General features: G+C 36.5%; 1 protein-coding gene and 1 pseudogene across 1 annotated transcript; one reads left to right on the top strand and one right to left on the bottom strand.

The window, feature by feature from the left end:
* The first annotated feature begins 15 nt into the window (after positions 1-15).
* On the top strand, positions 16-726 carry LOC134376162 (ferritin light chain-like; annotated as a pseudogene).
* Positions 727-12,149: 11,423 nt separating this feature from the next.
* On the bottom strand, positions 12,150-17,773 carry LOC134376161 (tripartite motif-containing protein 64C-like). Its single transcript, XM_063094811.1, has 7 exons — positions 17,363-17,773; positions 17,254-17,256; positions 16,700-16,795; positions 15,742-15,972; positions 14,910-14,932; positions 13,878-13,975; positions 12,150-12,697 (listed from the first exon to the last, which is right to left on the bottom strand). Exons 1-7 carry the CDS (start codon positions 17,771-17,773, stop codon positions 12,150-12,152), a joined length of 1,410 nt encoding a protein of 469 aa, XP_062950881.1.
* Positions 17,774-22,486: the final 4,713 nt, after the last annotated feature.

Raw genomic sequence — 22,486 nt, 5'->3', positions numbered from 1 at the left:
CCAGCGGTCCTGCGGATGTCTCCTGCTTCAGCAGAGCTTGGACGGAACAGACCGGGGTGCTGCTTCCTCTCTCCCAGCTTCGGACTGCCCTCCAATCTCCTCTTTCATTCACAACCTCTGGCACCATGTTCTTGGCCACCTCCTGCTTCAGGAACTAATGAAGAGCATTTTTTGTGGTGAGCTCCTTATTGACAACCAATCACCAGCTCCCAGATTCGTCACAATTATTCCACCAAGGTGGAGGCCGCAGTCAACCGCCTGATCTATCTGCATCTGGGGCCTCCCACACCCACCTCTCTCTGGGCTTGTGTTTTCACTGTGAAGATGTGGTTCTGGGGGGCGTGGGCTACTTATCCTGCGAGTTGACTCAGGAGAAGCGGGAAGGTGACGAGCATCTTTTAAAGATGCAAAACCAGCGCGGTGGCCCGTGCCCTCCTCCAGGACATGCAGAGCCGTCCGAAGATGAGAGGATAAAACCCTGGATGCCATGGAAGCCACCATAGCCCCGGAGAAGAACCTCAATCAGGCCCTTTTGGATCTTCATGTCCTGGGTTCTGCCTGCAGAGACCCCATCTCTGTGACTTCCTGGAGAGCCACTTCCTAGTTGAGGAAGTGAAACTCATCAAGAAGACAGGTGACCACCTGACTAATCTCTATAGGCAGGTCGGCCCCAGCGCCTGGCTGGGTGAGTATCTCTTTGAAAGGCTCTCCCTGAAGCACGACTAGGAGCCTTGTTGGGACAATGGAATAATTTCATCAGGCCCCTTGCCTTAGGTCTGGTTGGGGGTGGTGCTGGGCATTCTTTGTAAGCAAGTTGTGTGTGGGTGGAGTTAGTGTGCACATGTGCTGAGTGCCACCTGGCTGGTGTTGACTGCCTCAGGTGTCTGCCCTGCGCAGCCATGTACTCCATCCTATGGCTCCAAGAACTGTTTTTGCTGATCACCTAGCTCAGAGACCTGTGAGTGAAGGGTTTGTGACCCAGTCTGTGAATGCACAGGAGAAGTCTGTGAGCTCCAGACCCAGTCCTAGCTCAACAAGCCTCCAGAGCCCAACAGCCTTTGAGGGGTCTTTCTGCGTCTTCTGGTATCAAGGCTCCTGCCTGGGCCTCACCTTCCAGCCACTAGGCAGCTTTTTAACCACCCTGGAGCAGCCCTTTCCTAAGCCTTGGACCAAATGGAAATAAAGCTTTTTGCAGGAAAAAAAAAAATAGAAAGAAAGAAATTAAAATCAAGCCTAAAAGCTGAAGATTATGAAGGGAAGCATTTAGAATATTCAACAATAACGTCTTCTTAGTAAATTCAAAGTACCAATATTAATATACTAATTACATATGTGTGTATATGTATTAACATGAACTCTATGTATTCACTATACATACATACCTATAGCAGCAAACTCTGAATATTTTAGAGACTTTGCTGTAAAATTACATGATTTTGATAACTATCTTCTGAGCCCTAACAATATATTAAACAACCACAGAATATACAAAATAGAAACAATTAATATCCTAATAATCCATAAAATGCTTAGTAGGAATATGAGTTACAACTGGTATAATTTAGTAAATTTAGGATAGTAGGACATTTTTAGTACACAAGTTTATTAGTTTTTAAATAACAATAGAAGAAATTTCCTTGATAGTAGGCTTGATAGATAAGCTTACCCCAGGTTCAATTAATGATTTCTGCACTGATTCTTCCAAAACATCTGTTAAGTACAGCATAAGATCAGGAGCTCACTTGACGCAATAGTAACTTTCACAAAACTCCCCAGTGCGGCCAACTCTAGGTGCAGTTCTTCTCTGGAGAAAAATGAACTTGTCTCTCATAGGTCCTTTTATTAGACTCTTTGAAGATCACACCCACCTCTTTAAAGCAATTATAGTCTCCAGGCATTTAGAAAGGTACTATTAGGTTTATGCAGTGTTAGTAACACACCTCTGCACCATTGATTAAGTTGACACTACACTTAGTTCTAAAAACCAAGGTCTAAATGGTGCATCTCACACATAAATACTCTCATATTAGATGTATGCCAGTAATTAACTAAGATTCATTTAATAATGTTTATTGAGTTTCTTTCGAGAGACACACATTCCTCTAAGTGTTCCTCTAATACATCTACAGGATACTCCTGGAGTAGACCAACAGGGATAAGTCCCTAAACCTTAAATTCTTTTCCCTTTCCCGCACTCTAGGAGAGATCATTGATTAACAAATTAATCCCGTTCTCTTAGGGGTTGGTATCAAATTTACAAATATTTTGCCAATTTCATGGATGAAAAAATGAAATTATGGTATTATTTCAATTATTTTGTCTTCATTATTAATTAGAATTAGCTTCTTTTCCTGTTTATCAGAACTTTCATTTTCCTTGTCATGAATTAGCTCTTCATTGCCCATTTTTCTATTGGGCAATCTATTTTTTTCTGCGTATAAGTACAGGTTCTTGATTGCATTCTGCACACAAATTCTTTTTAAAACAAGTATGACATACAACCCATTCTTCTTGTTCATTGTCCTTACATCCTATAAAGTGGCCATAAGCACTGTGTTAACCAATATTGAAGCATCGCTGCTATAGCTGAAATACGGATTCCATTCCTATGAGCCTTTGGCTACAACATTTTCATCCTTCAGTCAATACATAACCTTATTTTATTTGGGTTTCTGTTTAAAGACACCTTATTTAATACATATTATTAATTCATTCACATTGAACTCACAGCCAACAGCACTGTAACTCGGGCCTTCACAAAGCTTATGTGACACACGTTATTTTCATAAAACACATCACAGACTTCTTGTGCTTAGAAACACTAGACGCTTCAGCTCTACGTTTGAGGGCCATTTTAAGCAATGAAATCAACAAGAAAAAGTGCAAAATGTGGCACCTGATATACTATGAAAATGACACTTGTTTACAGCATGAAAGTTGAAATAGGAAGGCAGATCGTCACCATTTTCAAAATTAGCTGGAAACATGCCCCTAGCAGGACTCAAATTTTTGCAGCTCTGTGCATATCCATGAATAACCAAGAAAGTCCTTTGCATATTGGTTTTTACAAATAAATGGTAGTGAGTAGGCAAATACAGAATTTGAATATTGCGGGTCGACTGTTTTTTTCTTTGTATGCCAGATTTTTGTGTTTTATGTGAAAATCCAAAAAAAGAAAACAATTTGGAAAGAGGCTATCCAAATATTTACTGAGACAGTAGTTTTTTGCCAATGGAGCACACAACCTTTGGTTGAATTAGCTTCATCTGTTGCTTATAACAGGATAGTAGAACTGGGTAATTTATAAAGAAATGAAATTTATTTCTTACAATTTTGGAGGCTTGGAAGTCCTAAATCTAGGGAAAATATCTGGTGAGGGCCTTCTTCCTGGTGGGGTGACTCCCTACAGCCACCAAGAGTATCATATGGCTAGAATAAGAGTGAACTAATCTTCTCACTAGCTCTCCTTATAAAGCCATCAGAACCACACCCATGACCACCCATTAAACCATCAATGGATTAATCCACACACAATGGCACAGTCCTCGTGATCTAATCACCTCTTAAATGACCCAGCTTTCAAATACCAAAATTGCATTTCCCATCCTCTTAACCCTGTTACAATGGAGATCAAGTCTCTAATACATGAACTTTTGGGGGACGTATTTGGCCTGTAGCAATGATCAAGACAGTCATAACAGTGAAAATAAATTTATTGGATCAAGGTGCTGGCATTTGGTGAGGGTCTTCTTGCTCTGTCATCTTATTGTAAGAGGCTGAAGGACAAGACAGCATGATCCTGCAAGGGGGAGAGAAAGGCAGAGAGGGAGAACTCACAGCCCCAGTCCTTTTTATAATCGACATGAATCCATTCATGAGGGTAGAGCCCTCAAGACTTAATAATGTCTCAAATGTCCCATATCTTAAGACTGTTGCATTGGGGATTGAGTTTCCAATACATGCTTTTTGGGAGATACATTCAAACCATAGCACCCATATCCCTACATATTTATTTTTCTCTCTTTCTCTAATGGAAACAGTGCCACAGTATATATCCTTGTATATAAATCCTTGTGCACATCTGTGGGAAATTCTATAGTTTTGGTATTACAGGGTAAAATGTGTGTGTGTGTGTGTATACACTGTTAAATATAATTTTTCTTAGGAGAATAATCTGGACGAGGCTCCTGCATTAAGCCTAATAGAGTTTAACCACAGTAGCTGAGCTTTAGTTAATTATATAGGAGGCTCTGTAACCAATTAACCAATTAAGCTGTGACCAATAAATTTCTTCCTACCCTGAACTCCCATTTTCTGTAAACATTGTCAGATCCCATGATTGGTTAGAGTTGTCTGAACCTGCAGTGGTTCTGAGATCTGCCCCATCCGCAAGTCATTTTGTTTGATTTGCTTTATTTCTTCCTGCTTTTCTGTTTGTTTTATTTTTCTTTGCTTAGCTAAAATTAAAGTTTAAAACTTGTCCCTTAACAACACTCAAATGTTTATAAATTCCTCCAAATTGCCCTTTCAAATAGTTTTCATGTTAAGAATAATGAATACTTACTAATTAGTGGATAAATTCCTTTGAAATTCTGAGGTGATTGAATTTAGCAGAGTGAATATTTGCATTAGGTTTATAATGGGATTTAATGATGAAAGAATCAGGGTGTGTTGGTTGTTAATTAGCACATGGGTCAAGGGAAGGCGTGGGTATATTCAGAAGCCACAAATTTGACAGAATAAAAACAAAACATCACAATTCCATTTTAAATGTCTCTTTACTATGGTTTTATCCTCCATTTCTGCTCCATATCAAACAGCTAAAGCAGTTGCCTTGATCTTGCACCCTCTTCCCCTCTCTCTCGCTGCTCTCACTCTCTCTCCCCCTGCCATTTCTGCTTCTCCCTTTTCTTTTCCCCTCTCCTCTTGTATTTCATCCAGATTATTCTCCCACTTTTCAGTTTTCAGGTAGGTCTTTGTAGAATAACTTTATGTCCAACTATATGCAATACTTGCTCCTTTTCATGCATTCACAACACATACTACTCCAAGAAAAGTTTTCCCATTTTCTCAGCTAGCCGCATTGCTGACTCAGCCGCCCAAGTTTCTTCTATGCCAATCTGGTGAAGTTCTCAATTCTGACAGAATTATTTTTTTCCAATAAAATGTAAACAAAGGACACAGGTGTTGCAGGAACTTTTGATTTAACCACTGCTGGGATCTGGGGGCCACAGACTGAGGGACTGCAAATGCGCACGCATCACCTCTAAGGCACTGCACTCAAGAGGCAGCATAAGACGCGTACAACAGTAATGTAAGAGGCAATGATTATTTTTTAATATAGTTTAAACATAGACACTTCTGCCTATTTGTTTAAGGAATCTGAAAATTTCACTTATGCCCGATCTGACTCACAAGCTCTTTTCTCTGTGTAAAGACCAGCCACATAGGAAAGATGGGAGAAACCTTTGTTGTGCTCAATAACCCAAATATATTGAAGTTCTGAAACCAAGAGTTCTGTATTTGAAATTAGAATTGAGGAAAGCTATAGATGAAAATAAAATAATGTTGATAAATCAGAGATTTTCTTAAAGCTTGATTTTAATGAGGACATTAAAGCCAATAAATCCACAAAATTAAAGCAAAATGTTAAAATGGCATAATTTTTAAAAAATGGTAATATCAAAATGGGCTATTCCACAAATTCTGTTTACTTTTACATTTTGTAATTTTTTTAATGGTGAAAGCTTATCACTTAGTATTTGTCAGAAAGACAGTTTTCCTCTTCAAATAATATATTTTATTAAGTTCTACATTAATCAAAAAAATGCAGTCAGTTCTTAAGAACAGATTACTTGGTTTTCTGAAGGGTGGGTTGGGACACATGAGTGAGGGGGTCAGAACAGGCTGCAGGAGGTGGAGGCAGCCAGTCCAGGTGGTGGAGCTGCATCCAGGGAGGCCAGGCTGCAGGGCTGACGGGAGGGGCCACTCAGAGCCAAACTCTCATGATGCGGATGCAGGCAGCAAGCTCACTGTCGCCTGGTAGCCAGGGTTCTTCTAGTAAGGTTCTCTCTAGAGGTCATTTTGTAAACAGTCATACTAATTTCTATTATTTTTGAAAATGCATTTCCTTCCCTCTAAACTTCCCTTAAATATGAAATAGGAAATGTGCCCAATTGATGTTACTTACATGAAATTTATTTTCTTTTTTCTTTTTTTTTGTGACCAGTAAGGGGATCGCAACCCTTGGCTTGGTGTTGCCCGCACCGCACTCAGCCAGTGAGCGCACCCGCCAACCCTAGATAGGATCCGAACCCGTGGCGGGAGTGCCGCACTCTCCCGAGTGAGCCACGGGGTCGGCCCGAAATTTATTTTCTGAAAAAGGTCAAGATGGATGTCCTAGGTACCTAACTCTAGAGCTCTCTTGATTTCAGTTTTCAATAATATAACCTCTTATACTTTTTGCCAACTCCTAGTTCTACTTCCTTTCCCCATTTATTTTTTACGTATCTTCTTTCTTTTGTCCCCATTGTCCCAGTTCTGGCCGATACATATTTTACTCTCAATAGTTTCCTCGCAGTATAGAACTTAGTCCTAGAAGGGAAATATGACTGGTATGTTTCAGATTTACATAAGGAAGAGATGGCCTCAGCCCCATCACACCTTATCATGGACTCCTTGCATATTAAGGTGTACAAATGACCTTCAACATAGTTTTAGCAGCTTTTCTGATATTGTACTGCCAAACTTTTCGATGAATCCCTGTTGGTGACTTTTGGGGTTCTCAAGTTTATCAGATGTCCTGTCCCCTCTATATGCTTCCTCCTACAGATGCTGATACCCCACAGATCTCACAGCTGAGCCTGGATTGTCTGCACCAGTTCCCTATGCTTTGACATCACTACCACTAGCCTTTTCTCATTTAACAGTTTTTTGGTTTTTGTTTCTGAAGACCAAACTCTGGAATAATTTTCTTTCAGAAAATTGTTTGCATTTTTAAAATTTGCTGCACTTTCTATCAACTGCCATTGTAGCCAAGTATCTCTCCCACCATTATTACCTACAAAAATATATCAAAACAGAGCTGGTTTTATTTTTTAAATTTCTTAAGTGACAATTTGGGTCAAAATTAGGTCCATATTCCAGCCAGATTATAGGCTTCTGTGACATTGTAGACTAATTTTAATAACTTTTTCATTTCTTTTAAAGTTATTTATCTTGTCATATATTATTTATTACTTAAAATTTTTTCATTTTAATTAAATAATGGAAAAATATGGATTGGTGGGAGGTAGGAAGGACCGAATTAATCTACCATTTTTATTAAAACTACCGTGAATGAGGCATTTTACCAGCACTAATCTACACTTATAGATTACATTTATACCTAGTTCATGAGTATACAAACAAGGAGACATATGCAAAAACATAATTGTTTTAACCAATGCTACCTTATTTTAATGGTGCTCTTAGTTCATTTCGTGTTGCTATAACAGAATACCACAGACCGGGTAATTTATAAAGAAAAGAAATGTGTTTGTTAAAGTCCTGGAGGCTGGTGAGTCGAATAACAAGTGAGGCTCTCTGGTGAGGGCCTTTTTGCTGTGTTGACCTATAAGAGAAGGGCGAGAGATCAAGAGAGCAAGAGAGGAATAAACCTGCTCTTACAACAAACTCACTCTCTGGATAATTAATCTACTCACAAAAAATAAGGACTTAATCCATTCATGAGGGCAGAGCACTTATGACCTAATTACCTCTTATTAGGCCCCACCTCCCAACACTATTGCATTGGGTTTTAAGTTACAAACACATCAATTTTGGGGGACACATCCAAACCACAGCAATAACAAATTCTGAATTTTAGTACAGATCTGTCAAATTCCAGTATTAGAGCTGCTTTTTTTGGACCAAATGATGCAGGCTCTTATAGATGATGGTCAGTCTTCTCTGGTAGAACGTTAGTGTCATGAGGTCAGGAATTATAGCATTCATCTCTGTATCCCATGCAAGGAAGACAAGGCTTAGAAAAGACTAGGTGCCTAATTAATTTGAAAATCCATGCTTTAAAATCACAAGCAGATCCCCGGTTGAATTTGTGTATCTCCCTATCTAGCCTGGGTTACAGACCTTACTACCACCTAGTAGCAAAAGTGGGTTATAGTATCTGTTATTTGAAGTTAAAAGAATCATCTCTTTAAAGCTAATTTTACAACTTTAATGTTGAACAGGGCAGTAAATGGCATCATTTGTAACAGTGTTTTCCAAACGCATTCCACATTTTTTAGTTATCTAGAATTAATAAAAAAGATAATCTCTAACAGCAGTAAGAGAATGAAAGTGTATTTTTCATTCTTATCACATTACTGAAACAACCTACAAGACTCTAGAGGCAGTAAAAATATTTGACAACTTCTAGCATCATCAATGCCTTTTGCATTCCTTGCTTGCTTGTTCATTCAACATAAACTCAAACAAAATAAAAATATATTTAAAATGTGTGTGGGGGGGTGCATGTGTGTGTGTGTTTGGTAAAACTATGGTAAAACTTTCAAAGAGATTTCTGTTAAAATTTTATTTTAATTAAAAGTTTTTAAAATTATTTTTCTCTTAAGATGTTTCATTAGAATTCTCTTAATTTAGCAGAAACAATCTTATCTCTGCCCCAATCCTTGTATATTTTCAGTTTGAATCTGAAAGAAAATTATTTATTCCATTAATTTTTATTTTATTTTATGTATTTCAGATGTACAACATGATGTTTTGATATACGTATACATAGTGAAATAGCTACTCCCATCAAGCAAATTAATATATCCATCATCTCACATAGTTTCCCTTTTTCTGTGTGGTAAGAGCGCCTAAAATACACTCTCAGCCAAGTTTCATTATACAATACTGTATAATATTATTAACAACACTCCTCATGCTGTACATTAGATCTTTAGACTTATTCATCATGCATAATTGAAAATCTGTACCTTTGACCCACACAACTCCTCATTTTCTCCTCAACGCCCACCCACCCACCCCACCCCTGACCCTGGTAACCACATTTCTATTCTTTGCTTCTATGCATTTGGCCTTTTTTTTTTTTTCTAAGATTCCACATACAAGTGAGATTATGCAGTATTTTTCTGCGTCTGGCTTCTTTCACATATGAAAATTAACTTTCTATATGTCTCCTAAATATGGTACAGAAATAAACTGCTAGTCAAGGGTATGTCCAAGTTTTATATAATTATTTTCCAGCTCATCCACATGTCAAGTTTTACTTTTTGAAAAAACCAAAATTTTTGAATGCAAAAAATAAAAAAAAGGGTTACCAGGTAAATGGTAAATAACTTTTTGGGGGGGAAAAGAACCTGGGAAGTCTCAGATTTTTGGAGTAATGATTGGTAAGGATTCCTAGTGCTTTTACCTGGATTTAATTTCAGTTATAGGTGAGTCTCTGGTATTACCTATTCTAATATAAATTATGAAAGGTGAAGAAAGAGAATGCATTAAATATCTCCAGGAGCATCATTACAATAAGATACTCAGTATAATGGCTGAGAAATTTTACTGAATAGATACACAAACTGTCCCCATCTCCCCAAATCAAAGACAAATACTACGTGTCCATAAAGTGGCTAATTCTGCTTGTATGTGCTGGTAAATCTGATTACCAACTTCTTAGAAAAATTTTAGCATCAATAGAAAAGCTCAGGAACCATAGGTGAAATTAAAAAGGGATGCTGCGTGAAGTCTCAGTGGGTAAAACTACACAATCTGAAATCACTTGAAAAAAAGGTGAGACAGAAAGAAATTTGTGACAAGCTTTTTTTTCTGATAGCTAATTAAGTGCTGCATGAAATATGTTGGAAGGATGAAAGAAAATTAACTGCAGAATATATATGTGATGCTGAGTGAAAGAATAAGGGAACATTTCTGATAAATATTTTCAAAATTTGTAGAATCATCTCTGTCTTAATCATCCATTTAAGGGACTAGAAGACAAGTGAGATGTGCCTCACCACATGACAGGTCTTGAATAGGAAAACACTTGACACCTTGACAATAGTGAAAAGCAGGGTTTGCTCATTCTTGAATATTGAGATCTGGTCCTAATCTCAAGTAATAACATATGCTTTTGTTAAAACACTCTCTCACTCTTTTTTTTTTTTTTTCATTGAATGCTACCTCTTGGGTTTTCTTCTGTTGTGCCAGTCATTTAATTATTTTTTTCTTCTGACCCAAACAATAAAAATAAATTATCTTTTTCTGTGTATCCAATATTCCCAGATACATCTCACAGCTTGGTGTGTCATATGCCCAAGCTTAAACCTTAGGATGGGACCAGAAGTGATGAAGAAATCAAGTCATCCCCTTAAAATCAGATCTCCTTATTGGGTATTTTTTGTTTGTTTGTTTTTGTCCAACCTTCCTGCTAGACGGGTCATGGCAAAAAATTGAACTTTCTTACACACACAAATAAAATTTTTTGTTGAAAATATCAATATTCCCCTTGACCATGTCCAATATTTGGACAAAAATGTGAGAAGTGCACGCCCTCCAACTCATTTAAAGTTCGGGGTCTTTGTTAGATCAGATTAGCATGTGCCCTAACTAGAGCCATAAGAGCTTTCTGCTTGCTCTGATTATCTGTTAGAAATGAACTCTCAGTTTCATAGGATTAAGCTCTTTACAGATGATACAATTTCTTCACATTTTAATAACTATTTATCAGTTATTGGTTCTCTCTCTCAGGGACATAGGTATCACATTCTATTATAAAATTTTGTATTCTGCATCATCTGGATTATTCTTTCAAATATTAATTTGTTTTCTTTCTTCTCTTGCATAAGATAATTTATGCCATTTTATGCTTAGTAAGTAATTACACATGTATGCCAATTTAAATCCTGATAGTCTCCGTTGCTCTACATTCAATTTTCTATTCTCCTATCACTTTATATAGGATCTCCATCTTCCACTAATTTGTACTAAGCATCCCGAAAAGTCAAAACACTGTGGGATAAAATTATGTTCCAATTATATCAGACCACAATATAAAGGAATTTTCTTAGGCTGTGAATCTGGAAATCAACCTGTTTCTTATATTTTCATGACATTATGCGTTAATATTTTCAGTCCTATTATGTTACTTACATTTTTGAAAACTTTCTTAATGCTAGAATCAAATTTGTTTATATTAACTGTTTCATTCATTTATTTATCCACTAATTTACCTCATATTTATTGTATACTATGTTCTATATACTACATTGGATAATAGGAATATAGTAGCAAATAAGACAAATACTTTTCCCCCTTGGAATTTTCAATCTAGTAGTAATATGTACCAATAAGGGTTTGTTATGAGCGTTTGTTGACTATTATGGTGAGATATTATATTATGTTTGTAGGGTGTATAATAAGAGAACTACCCTGATCTGTGGAGTCAGAGGATTTTCCTGAAAAAAACTTGTTTGAGCTGAAATCCGATGCATAACTAGGATTTAGAGAAATGGTGAGTTTGTCAGATACTTGGATCCGCTCAACTAGGTCAATCTTGAAGAGAAAATAAAAACCCTCTTTCTGTTTAATAAGTTGAGATATACACCACTTCTTTCTTGTACCTCAACAAGGTTAAAATATGCTAATAAAGCACATTGTTTCAACATGGATGAAAAAAACTCACACACAAAAAGCCACATATAGTACAATTTTATTTACATGAATTCATAAAGATCAAAAGTAGATGAAGGGTTGCCAGGGGATGTGGGAGGGTGAATGGAGACTAACTGTTAATGGGTGTTGGGTTTCTTGTCGGAATGATGAAAATGTCTTGGATTTTAATAATTATGATGGTTGCACAACTCTGGATATACTAAAAAGCACTGAATTAAATGCTTTAGAAGAGTGTCTTTCACAATGTGTGCATTTATCTCAATAAACTCTTTATACAAAAAAGAAAAAAGCTATTGCGGATATTCTGGTAAATGCGTCATAATAAAAAAATTATAATAATTTAATAAACAAATTTATACACTCGGTATAGTTATCTTATTTTGTAACCATAAAGTAATTATGTTTCCTTAAGTTACAATATGTTCGAAGACAGTCTGGCACTGTCCTGTTACCTCACATAAGGTGGTCTCAGGACCTTAGTTTCCTCCGACATGGGAACTCACAAGTAAATCATCATGAAGCCTGGCTTTCCACGGGGAAGCAAGGCAAAGGAAAGGCGTAAGAGGAGAAGAGAAGAAGGAAGGAAGGAAACTGTATATGAGGGAGCTTTTGTAAACATCGTAAAAGCTCACGATTCCATTGTCGTAATCCAGAAACACCCCAACTCGGCCCAGAGGCCTTTTCACATACTGAGTTAAGGGTGGGGAGTTGGTGGAGAGACTATAACGATCACCCCTCTTAAAAGAAAATAGTAAAAATGATTCTTCAGAATCATGAATGATATCAGTATCACCTGTCCAGGAATCTTTACAGACTCCCAGAATCCAGCTGGAGGAGTGAGCCAGGTCCACCTCCCAGTAATGCCTACCAGAGGTAAAGGCCTGAGCCCCCCATGCCGCAAAACTCTCCACAGTCTGGAGCTCTCTGGATACAGAGTGATGGTCATCTCCAAATATCATACTTCTGACATTTTCAGAAAGACTCATGTAGCAACTGGCTGTTTCCTTCCTCAGAGGATTATCCACTGCAGAAAGAGGCAAAAATTAGACCAACAAATGGTATCTCTACGTCCTCAGGGGCAGAGGCTTTCTGCCCAGTTATTCACCTCATTTTCCCGTCCTTCAAGGGGAGTTCAGACTTACTCATCTTTGAAGAGGATGGGTTAGTAGGACCGCTACAGCACACAGAAATTCTTCAAGTCATAGAGAAAAAGAGAAGATAACTGAAAAGCTGGCCATACCACTGTATGAAGCAGTGATTTCATGTCCACTTTTAGATAATTTGTTTCAGTACACACCTAAAACTATTTCCCCTCTACTTTTAGTAGAAAACTCTTCTTTTGTTGTTTGTCTTTAGTGGCATTCATCAATAGACATCACTTTGCTGTGATGCAGGTATTTATTAGGATACATGCTGTGCCTGGTACATTCTCAAACATCAAAAAAATTGATAGAAATCGACATGCACAATTTATGTGTTTCTGATAAGAATATTCTGGCTTTACATTATCTTATTTTTAACTATTAATTATTTTTAACAAATAATTATTAATTATTTACATTATTCAATCTAATCCCTGTCAGCTCTCTGCTGTTCACACCTGCTCTCTAGTATGTGCCTAACATGGCTACGCTGTGTGCACAGACCCCTTGACTTTCATTTGTCTTGACATTGATCTGATAGCATTAGAATTGCTCTGCTTATGGCAATTTTAGTCATTTTTTTGATTGGACAAAGCTTTCTGATTTTATAAACAAAATGTTATTTGTACAATGCATGATAAATGCATTTGGAATATCCAACAAATCAAAAACCACCAATGCCACATTGTAAGTATTTACAACTGGAGGAAAGTATTTAAAACTGGAAAAAAATGAATAAACATACAATATTTCTTGCTTCTCTGAGAACTAAGCCTTGTAACTCTTCAAAACCACATGACCTGCGTGAATACTCTTTCTTCTCTTCCCTATCTTGTGTTGGATATAATATGTGTCTTGTTAGGCATTGTCAACAAAGTGTAAGTTAAAAGTTCAGTCTTGATTATCCTAATATAACTATGCAGAGAGAGAAGATACAAAAGTTTTGGAAATCACTTACTACTTTCATGTCAGAAAAAATAAAATAGAAATGGGGATGGCTCATCGCCAGAAATCCACTAAAGAAAGAAATTGAGGCCTGATTGTCAGAGGGCTGACTCTTACCTCTGAAGTGGTTCAGCATGTCTAGGATTCCAGTGATGTGCCATGAATTGAGCTCTGGGTTCATTGGCTGGGGCTTTTGCATCAGCACCAGCTCAGTCCTGTAAAGAATGGCACCAGTTATACTTTTGGACTAAAAGCTAATCACATGGTTATTACAAAGATAGCAGTTTTTAATCCAAGACATTTCATCAGAATTCTCTCATTTTCAGTTCGTTGGTATACATTTTATTGTAACACTCTTGAGGATATAAGTAATGTTCATTTTTTTTCCTAAATGTAACATATCAAATTCCAACTTCCCCATTCTTCTCAGACATTATTCAATTTCTAAAATGATTGAGTGCCATTTCCTCCTTCCACCTCTTACTTTACCTCAGGTAATGCAAAGATCTTGTGTTTACCATAGAGCAGAAAATTCAGGCAAAATCTTTGGGACTTCAGTCAGCAGTAGTTACCAATGATGCAGTTAGTGTCTAAAAGGGAAAGTCCATTGAGCCAGAGGCTTTGATATTTTCTGCCAAGCAAGAGAATCTGCATCCTGCAAGACAGCCCTGATCCTGAGGGTCCTGAGATAGCCATTCCCCTCTGAGTTCCTGCCTACAACTGGGGCACGCTGTGATGAGCCGGGAATTGTCATTACTACTCATGGCGTAAACAATGCACTCTCACTCTCATGCTTAGGGAACCTCTTTCCTCTCTTTTGTACCTTCTACTTCTCTAGGGTAGGGGCTTCCTCTGTGATAACTGAGAACAATCTCCTTGCTAAGATTTGTTGAAGTGGGCCCAGTTGGAGAGGTCGGGGGGATTGTGTGGAAAAAAACCCAAAATAGCAAATTGATTTTAGGTATATTTGAACTTGGCCACATAAGAAGGAAATTTCCAAGAACAAGGAGCAAGAGTCCTTATGGACTCTTTTGAAACAAAATGGAAAATAGCAACAAAGAACAATGTTAATATCTCAACACATTCACAACAACTTCATAAACAAGAAACAATTTTCTCAAAAATCAGAGATCTTTACCATAAACTCACCTTTCCAATATGTTTCCAAAGTCCTGCAAGGAAAAATAAGATAAAGTAAATAAAAAATAAGATAAATTAAATAAAAAATAAGATAATCATGAAATTTTCATCATTTTGCATTTTCCCTGGTACTTTTCCTTTTTTTTTTTTTTTTGTTTAATAATGTGTTTTTTTTCCTTGTTCCTCTCTAGGGAAACATCCAAGGCTATGTTAACAACAGAACCTAAACTAAACTACGAGGGGCTTCCTCAGTGTGCGTTAAGAAGAAAGGAACTCAAGAAGAGACCATGCAGTGTTGCAAGAAGATCCAGGTTCCTAGTTTTATCACCTCCCAGTCTACTTCCAGGGAGAGGTCTGACCACTTATGACAATTGAAACAAAACAGGGAAATATATATATAATAGACTGCATTAAAATTGATTACAGAATTCTGTAAACCTTGAGTTGACAAGAGGCAAAGCCTCAATGTCTTCAGCAAACTGATTTTGTGTGGGACAGCAGAGAGCGATGATCGATTAGGGGACATAAATGGAGCATTACCTCAGCAAAGTTGACTTTCCTCGGATCACACCGGTTGGCTGTTTTGTATAATCTCTCTGTGTGGATAATACTCCCAATCTCCTGAAGAGCAGTCTATCCTATGCTATTTCATAAAATGGCAAAACTCGCCCGGGGATTACCAGAATATGCATAAGTAAGTGATTGAACAAACATAACGATGGGAGACAAGGAGCACATATCACTCAGCTGAGAGAAATGGCATATGCAGGGGACATTTCAATGTCTGGACTGCGTTGCCAAGAAAGCATTCCCGTGTCTCAGGATGGACCCTCCCCCTCACCTGGAGCAGCTCCGCGGCAGGCTTCTGGCACGTCTCAGCCAGCTCTCTGTGCATTTCTTCTAGGTGTTCTTTCTGTTGGGTCATCCTGACTTCACTGTTCCTGAGTTGCTGGAAAGTCTCCGCTGCGTCTCTGTCTATTGTCTCTAGATGGAGTTGCTCCTCCTCGTGGAGAAACAGATGTATCTTCTGACATTGAATTTTGATCGTCACCTTCTGTAAAGCCACATAGTGCTGCAGAGATATTCAGTTAAAAAGATCACATGTCCTCATTCTCAACAGAAAACTTACAGCTTCAGGTATGATTTCCTTACAACTTACAACTTCAAATATATCAAGCAAATCATTTCTAAACTTTCTGCCTCAGACCTTCAAAGGGTCTTGAATATTTTCCAGTCTTTTCTGGCCATCCTTTATGTTTCCTACTCACTCTTCCTATTTAAATCAAAATTTACAGAGTCTGAGCTTCTCTCCCTACGATGCTTCTACATAATTCTTACTACACCAATTACTTTCTCTACTTCCTGAATCTTCTTACTTTCCTGTTGTTCCTTTGCCTGATTTTTCTAAATATTTCAACATATTTAAGTATACACCATATTACATAGATTTTAAAAAATTACTCTATTTTTCTGCTATGTACTATTCTATTTCTCTTCTCTCCTTCACACTAAAACTTAAGACAGTTCAAGGCTGTCTTAACCTCAGTGTTGGAGAAGGTTTATCCAAACCTTCAAAGTTGAACTATAAATACCTATCACGTCCCGTTTATCCAATATACTAGTATTCTTTGCATTAGTTTGTGTTGATCTGTATACTTGTAATAACTGATGTACCACTTGAAACCACTACTTTTCCTGGGAAGAAACCACTATCCTTTAACGTGTAATTTGACTTTAAATAGTATAAGCCAGCATTATGTCAATTTGCATAAAAACAAATAAAACATTTTCATTCTTACCGCTAATGAATGGATTTTACTAGTTTCCTGAGTTAGATGGTTTTGCATCTCCTGAGTCATTTTCCGTAAGGTGTCCATTTTCTTTAGAAATTTCTCCTGCAAAATAACCAAGAGCTTTAGTGACAAAGAAGATATTGTAGATTTCATCCCATTATCTATAGGAAAATCTGTGGTTGAGCGAATAGTAGTCTTGAGTTAGAATGGAGTGGTCAGGTTTTTCCATGATAAGCAATTTGATTCTAATATTTGGGATATTAAATGTGACGGAAATATTTAATAGAGAGTTTTAAGTCACCCTGCAGATAATGTAATCCATCTCCTGAGAAATTTGTTTTTATATAATCTTTCTATAAAGGAGTTCTGCTTGCAGCAGAAGCCAGTATTCCTGCTACTAGCCACCTGCTCCACATCCGCACCAATTCCCCATATTTGGACAATGTTCCTAAGGAAAATTCCCTTACTGAGTGCTAAGCCCAACCATGATTATAGTATCACATTGATTAGCAACATGGAAAGGACATATCGATAGCTTGGGATTTATATTGAAAAATGACCACCTCCAACATCTCCATTCTCATCAACTTCATTATCATAAGTCCTCATCTCTCTCTCTCTGATTTAGAATCCTATAGATTCCAAATTTGCTTTAGGGGTATCACATACCCGGTATTCCTCCGCAGCACATTCTATCGAACTGTGGCTGCGAGCCCTGTGCTCCAGTGATTCAGAGCAGGGTCCACAGAGCAGGTTTCTGTCCACTTCACAGAAGAGCCCCTTTGCCTCCTTGTGTGCCACACAGATCTGGTCCTTAGAGCTGTCAACGTGACAAGGTCTGGCTTGTCTAGCAACTGAAGCCAGCCTCTTGAGTGCAATATTGGTTTTGAAGTCTGGCTTCTCTGATATTTCCCTGCACTCAGGGCAGCACATTGACGTTTGGGCTTCCTCCCAGCAGAGGTATAGGCAGGGCCTGCAAAAGCTGTGACCACAGTTGATGGTGACAGGGTCTATGAAGTAGTTTATGCAGATGGAGCATGTGAGCTCACTCTGGAAGGCTTGCAAGGTATCTGAATCCATGTTTCTGAAAATAAAATCGAAAAAAATTTAAAGAGAGAGAGAGAGGAGATAAAGTTATTCTTGTGGAAGTTATTCTTTGGAAAAAAGCTTTTGGATAGTTCTATTTGTCTGCTTGAGCTCTGTCCAATCTACACATTAATTTACCCTCAGTAGAAACCTAGGCTTGATAAATGTAGACAGCCTGGATTTATACTGTGATACAAATGAGAACGTGAGATGAGATAGCCCTCTCATATCCTTTTTCTTTATAAAAAAAAAAAGCAGTGTTCTCAATCATACCTAAATTACTTGGACAAGCTTAAATCTTGGGGCAGAGGGTAAAAGTTGGGATGATACTAGAGTTATTTGTATTAGCTGATTAATCCAGAAGCACTTCCAAAATCTCTCTGTCTCTCTTTTTTTCTCTCCCAATGACTCCATGATTGTAATAAACAACACAACTCCTAGTCTCTCTGCTAATAGTCCATGCTCTCTGCCTCCTATGTCACTGATGCAGTTTTCCAAAGACGATGAAAAATTGATTCAGTTTACTCTGATTTAATCAACGTTAACTTCAACTTTCAATGCCTAAAACTATAAACAGTTGAATTTATTCTTTTAACTTAAAAATCAAACTCATCCTTTCAAAAAAAGCAAAATGTAAAAATTATCTATTATTTCTAGTTTAGGAAAACAGTTTTCCCAGAGTCAATTCAGACCATCAGAGAGAGTACCTTTACTTTCGGAAAAGGTAAACATTCATCCTACAGTGATAATCAGTAACAATTAATCAATTACCTTTTAAAAAAAATAGATAAACACAGGACTTTCTGCTCTACACTAAAGAATGCAGAGATAGGTTAATGAACCACAAATTAATCTTTATTTCCAATATTTCCTATGGTGATCAATGCTACTTCTTGGGAGCCCTTACCAGTTGGTTGGATTGTTTTTGAATACTTTTCAAATTTTAGTCTGCAAACTGAAGAGTTTAAAGAGACAGCAAATAGGAATTTTACAATGTTTTGTAATGAATTCAACACATTTTATGTTAATGTGTATAAAAACTAGTATATTCACACATTATATTGAACATTTTAGGTGGTTATGGGTTTCATAGTTGCATAAAAACTGCAGAAAATTATTTTTAAGGCCTAAAAAAATCTTATATAGAAACTAATGGAATAAAAATAAATCAAATAACTTAATATAACTCAAACCATATATTACAAATGCTCTAGTTACAGATACTTTACATTGATGTCATTTAAAATAATTAGGAGCTACTTATTTGATTAACAAGACCCAAATGGGCTGACAGGTAAATTTAAAGTATTTCTGTAAAGGAAAGTAAGCATGAAGGCCTTTACTCTCAATTCCATACGCACCAGAGTCTACTATGAGCGGTCTCACGACTGGAACCTCTGGAAGATCTGTTGATATCAAGGTCAGCAGTAACTCTCAGCTCTTCAACACCTGGCAGCTGGAAATTCTGTCTTCCCTGGAGAAGAGGTCTTCTCTGCACGAGTGTGCTATTTAAGTGATTAGATTCACCTAAGACCACACCCACTTCTAGGAAACAGATGATTAAGTTATGCAGAAAGGTGTGAAACTCCTGATTGGATTTACAAACTATAAAAATCAACACCGGGGGCTGAGAGTAACAGTAGAGGAGGTTTGTGGTGAGACTAAAAAACGTTGACCTGATGCAGGTTTTTCAAAGAGATATTTTAAATGAAGCAATTATTTCATTAAATAAATTTTTATTCTATAAGAAATGACCTCACAATTTTTAACATTTGGTTTGTTACTCTACTTTTAAATTTATAATTATTAATTAAGTTCCCAGCCATTCTTTATCTGAATATGTCCGACAATAAAACATTAACTGAGATAAACAACACATCTGACTGTGTAACTGTATCACTTTAAAAAGTGCATCTAGAAACACAATTGTATTTTAAACTACTGTATCTTTAATAGTTGATGGAATTACTTATAATAATTAACTTGTAATGATTAGTTATATAAAAATAAAATCGATTTTTGGATTCATTCACCTTGATGCATAATTTGAAATCAGATACTTTACACCTGTATATATACATATATGTGTGTGTTCATATATGACATCCACCACAACGTGTGTATTTATATTAAAAGTACTATATGAGGCTACTTCAAAAAGTTTATGGAAAGACTCGTACATCTCTTAATTCATGTCTCTCAATTTTTACATAAACTTTTTGAAGCACTTTCGTATATAATAAATAATTATTTAAACAATGATTATGTATATAATCATCTTTAATAAATAACATTTAGAAAATTATTTACAATAGGTGTCCCACACTACCTATATTTTGTTGTCACCTATCAGAGTTTAAGAAATTAGCAATGCTTATGTATAAGTTGTGTCAATAAGTTATCTAGCAACTGGGGATTTATATCCTTTTTAGAAACCTATGAAAATAGTTTAATCCTGTTAGAAATTGGAAAAGTGAACAACTAAATAAATGTCACCATTTAAATATAATCAGATTGAAAAAAATTATAAAAGCTAGCATATCCTAGAAAGAGATGAAGTGTTTGTCCTCTTACCAATATATAGTGATATGAATTAATAAGTTTTCTTAAGTGTCATCTGACCAGCAATTATTCTTCAAAAAAAGGTATCCTAGGAGATTAAGAAAAGGTTATCATATGTGTGGACCTTTCCAAAAACTTTTTTCTTTGAAAACTGCCTCAATCATTTCTTACAATGTTGCATATCATCCACGTAAATAGAGAGAGGAAAGACATTCTAGTATTCTCATTTTTAAGTAATTAAAGGGTCAGTGGTATAGGATACCTTCCTTTAGTGTTGTTAAATGGAGCTTCCCCATAAGAGGGACTTATCCAACATTTGCTTACAACATCACAGTTGTCCCCCAGTATCTGTGGGGAATTAGTGCCAAGACCCCCCTCAGGTACAAATTCTGAGGATGCTCAATTTCCTTATATAAAATGGAGAAGTATTTTATATAACTTATGCATATCCCCTCATATAATTTAAATTATCCCTAGATTAATTATAATACCTAATAAAATGTAAATGCTATGTAAATAGTGTAATACTTTGTGTTTTTATTTGTCTCATTTTTTATTGTTCGATTTTTATTTTTCAAATATCTCCAAGCCAGGGTTGAAATGAAGGGCTAAAATGAAGGGCTATGCCAGGATCATGTATTGAATACACAATATGGTAAATATGTCAAATCTTCCCAAATAGACCTATAGAGTAAATACCTTTCCAATTAATGGTCATATAGAGCTTTTTAATGCACGTGTGTGGAAAAGGAGAATTTGATTTATAATAGTGTATGTGTGACTGGGGCTCTTAGAAGATGCTTGTACTCTAGAGTGTAAGGGACAGGCTGCAACACTAAAAAGGAATTAGTGCTGCATTATCAGTCTTATCAACTCCATTCTTTCCGTACCTATAGACACAAATGAAACTGCTACTACATTGTTGCAAATGGCAGAGTTTCATTTTTTATGGCTAAGTAGTATTCCATTTTGTATATATATATATATATATATATATATATATATATATATATCACATTTTATTTATCTAATTATCTGTTGATAAACATTTAGTTTGGTTCCAAATCTTGCTATAGAGCCATGATAAACACTGGAGTGCAGGTATCCCTTTCACATGTTGATTTCCTTTCCTTTGCATAAATACCCAGCAGTGGTATTGCTGGATCATGTGGTAGTTCTATTTTTTCATTTTGTGAGGAATCTCCATACTGTTTTCCATAATGGCTGTACTAATTTACATTCCCACCAACAGTGTATGAGTTTCCTTTTCTCCACATACTCACCAGCATTTGTTATTTGTCTTTTTGAAAATATCCATTCTAACTGGGGTGAGATATCTCACTGTGGTTTTGCTTTGCATTTCCCTGATGATTAGCTGCTCAGGTCATTTGTCCATTTTTTAATCAAAGTATTTGTTTTCTTTTTTCTTTTTCTTTTTTTTTTTGAGTCTTAGGTTTTTCCGTTAATGAGATCGTGTCTTCTGCAAAGAGGAACAATTTGACTTTCTCTTTTCCAATTTGGATGCACTTCTTTACTTCAGTTCTCTCTCTTGCCTAATTGCTCTGGTTAGGACTTCCCGTACTATGTTGAACAAGAGTGGTGAAAGTGGGCATCGTTGTCTTGTTTCTGTTCTTTCTTGGCCTTTGTTGTGTTGATTCTTTTCTTCTATAGCTAATTTGTCGAGTGATTTTTTTTTATCAAGAAGGAGTTTTGAATGTTATCAAACGCTTTTTCTGCACCTACTGAAATGATCATATGGTTATTGTCTTTAATTTTGTTGATGTGATATATCACACTTTTTTATTTGTATATTTTGAACCATCTCACCCACAAGATAAATCCAACTTGATCATGGTCTATAATCTTTTTGATGTGCTGTTGAATTGGGTTTGCTAGTATTTTGTTGAGGATATTTTCATCTGTGTTCATCAGGGATAATGGCCTGAAGTTTTGTTTTTGTTGTATCTTTTTCTGATTTCAGTTATCAGGGTGATTCTGGCCTCATAGAATGTGTGTGGAATAATTTTTTCTTTGATTTTTTGGAATATCTTGAGAATATTTAATTCTCCTTAAGAGAGGTTTTAGGTTAATTATGATAATACATATTTATTACAAATATTTTTCTCAGTATGCTGTGTTCATTTT

This window comes from Cynocephalus volans, chromosome 4 (assembly GCF_027409185.1).
Source record: "Cynocephalus volans isolate mCynVol1 chromosome 4, mCynVol1.pri, whole genome shotgun sequence".
In the NCBI taxonomy this organism is placed as follows: domain Eukaryota; kingdom Metazoa; phylum Chordata; class Mammalia; order Dermoptera; family Cynocephalidae; genus Cynocephalus; species Cynocephalus volans.
The sequence above is the reverse complement of the archived record's forward strand: the minus strand, read 5'-3'. Positions and strand labels throughout refer to the sequence as shown.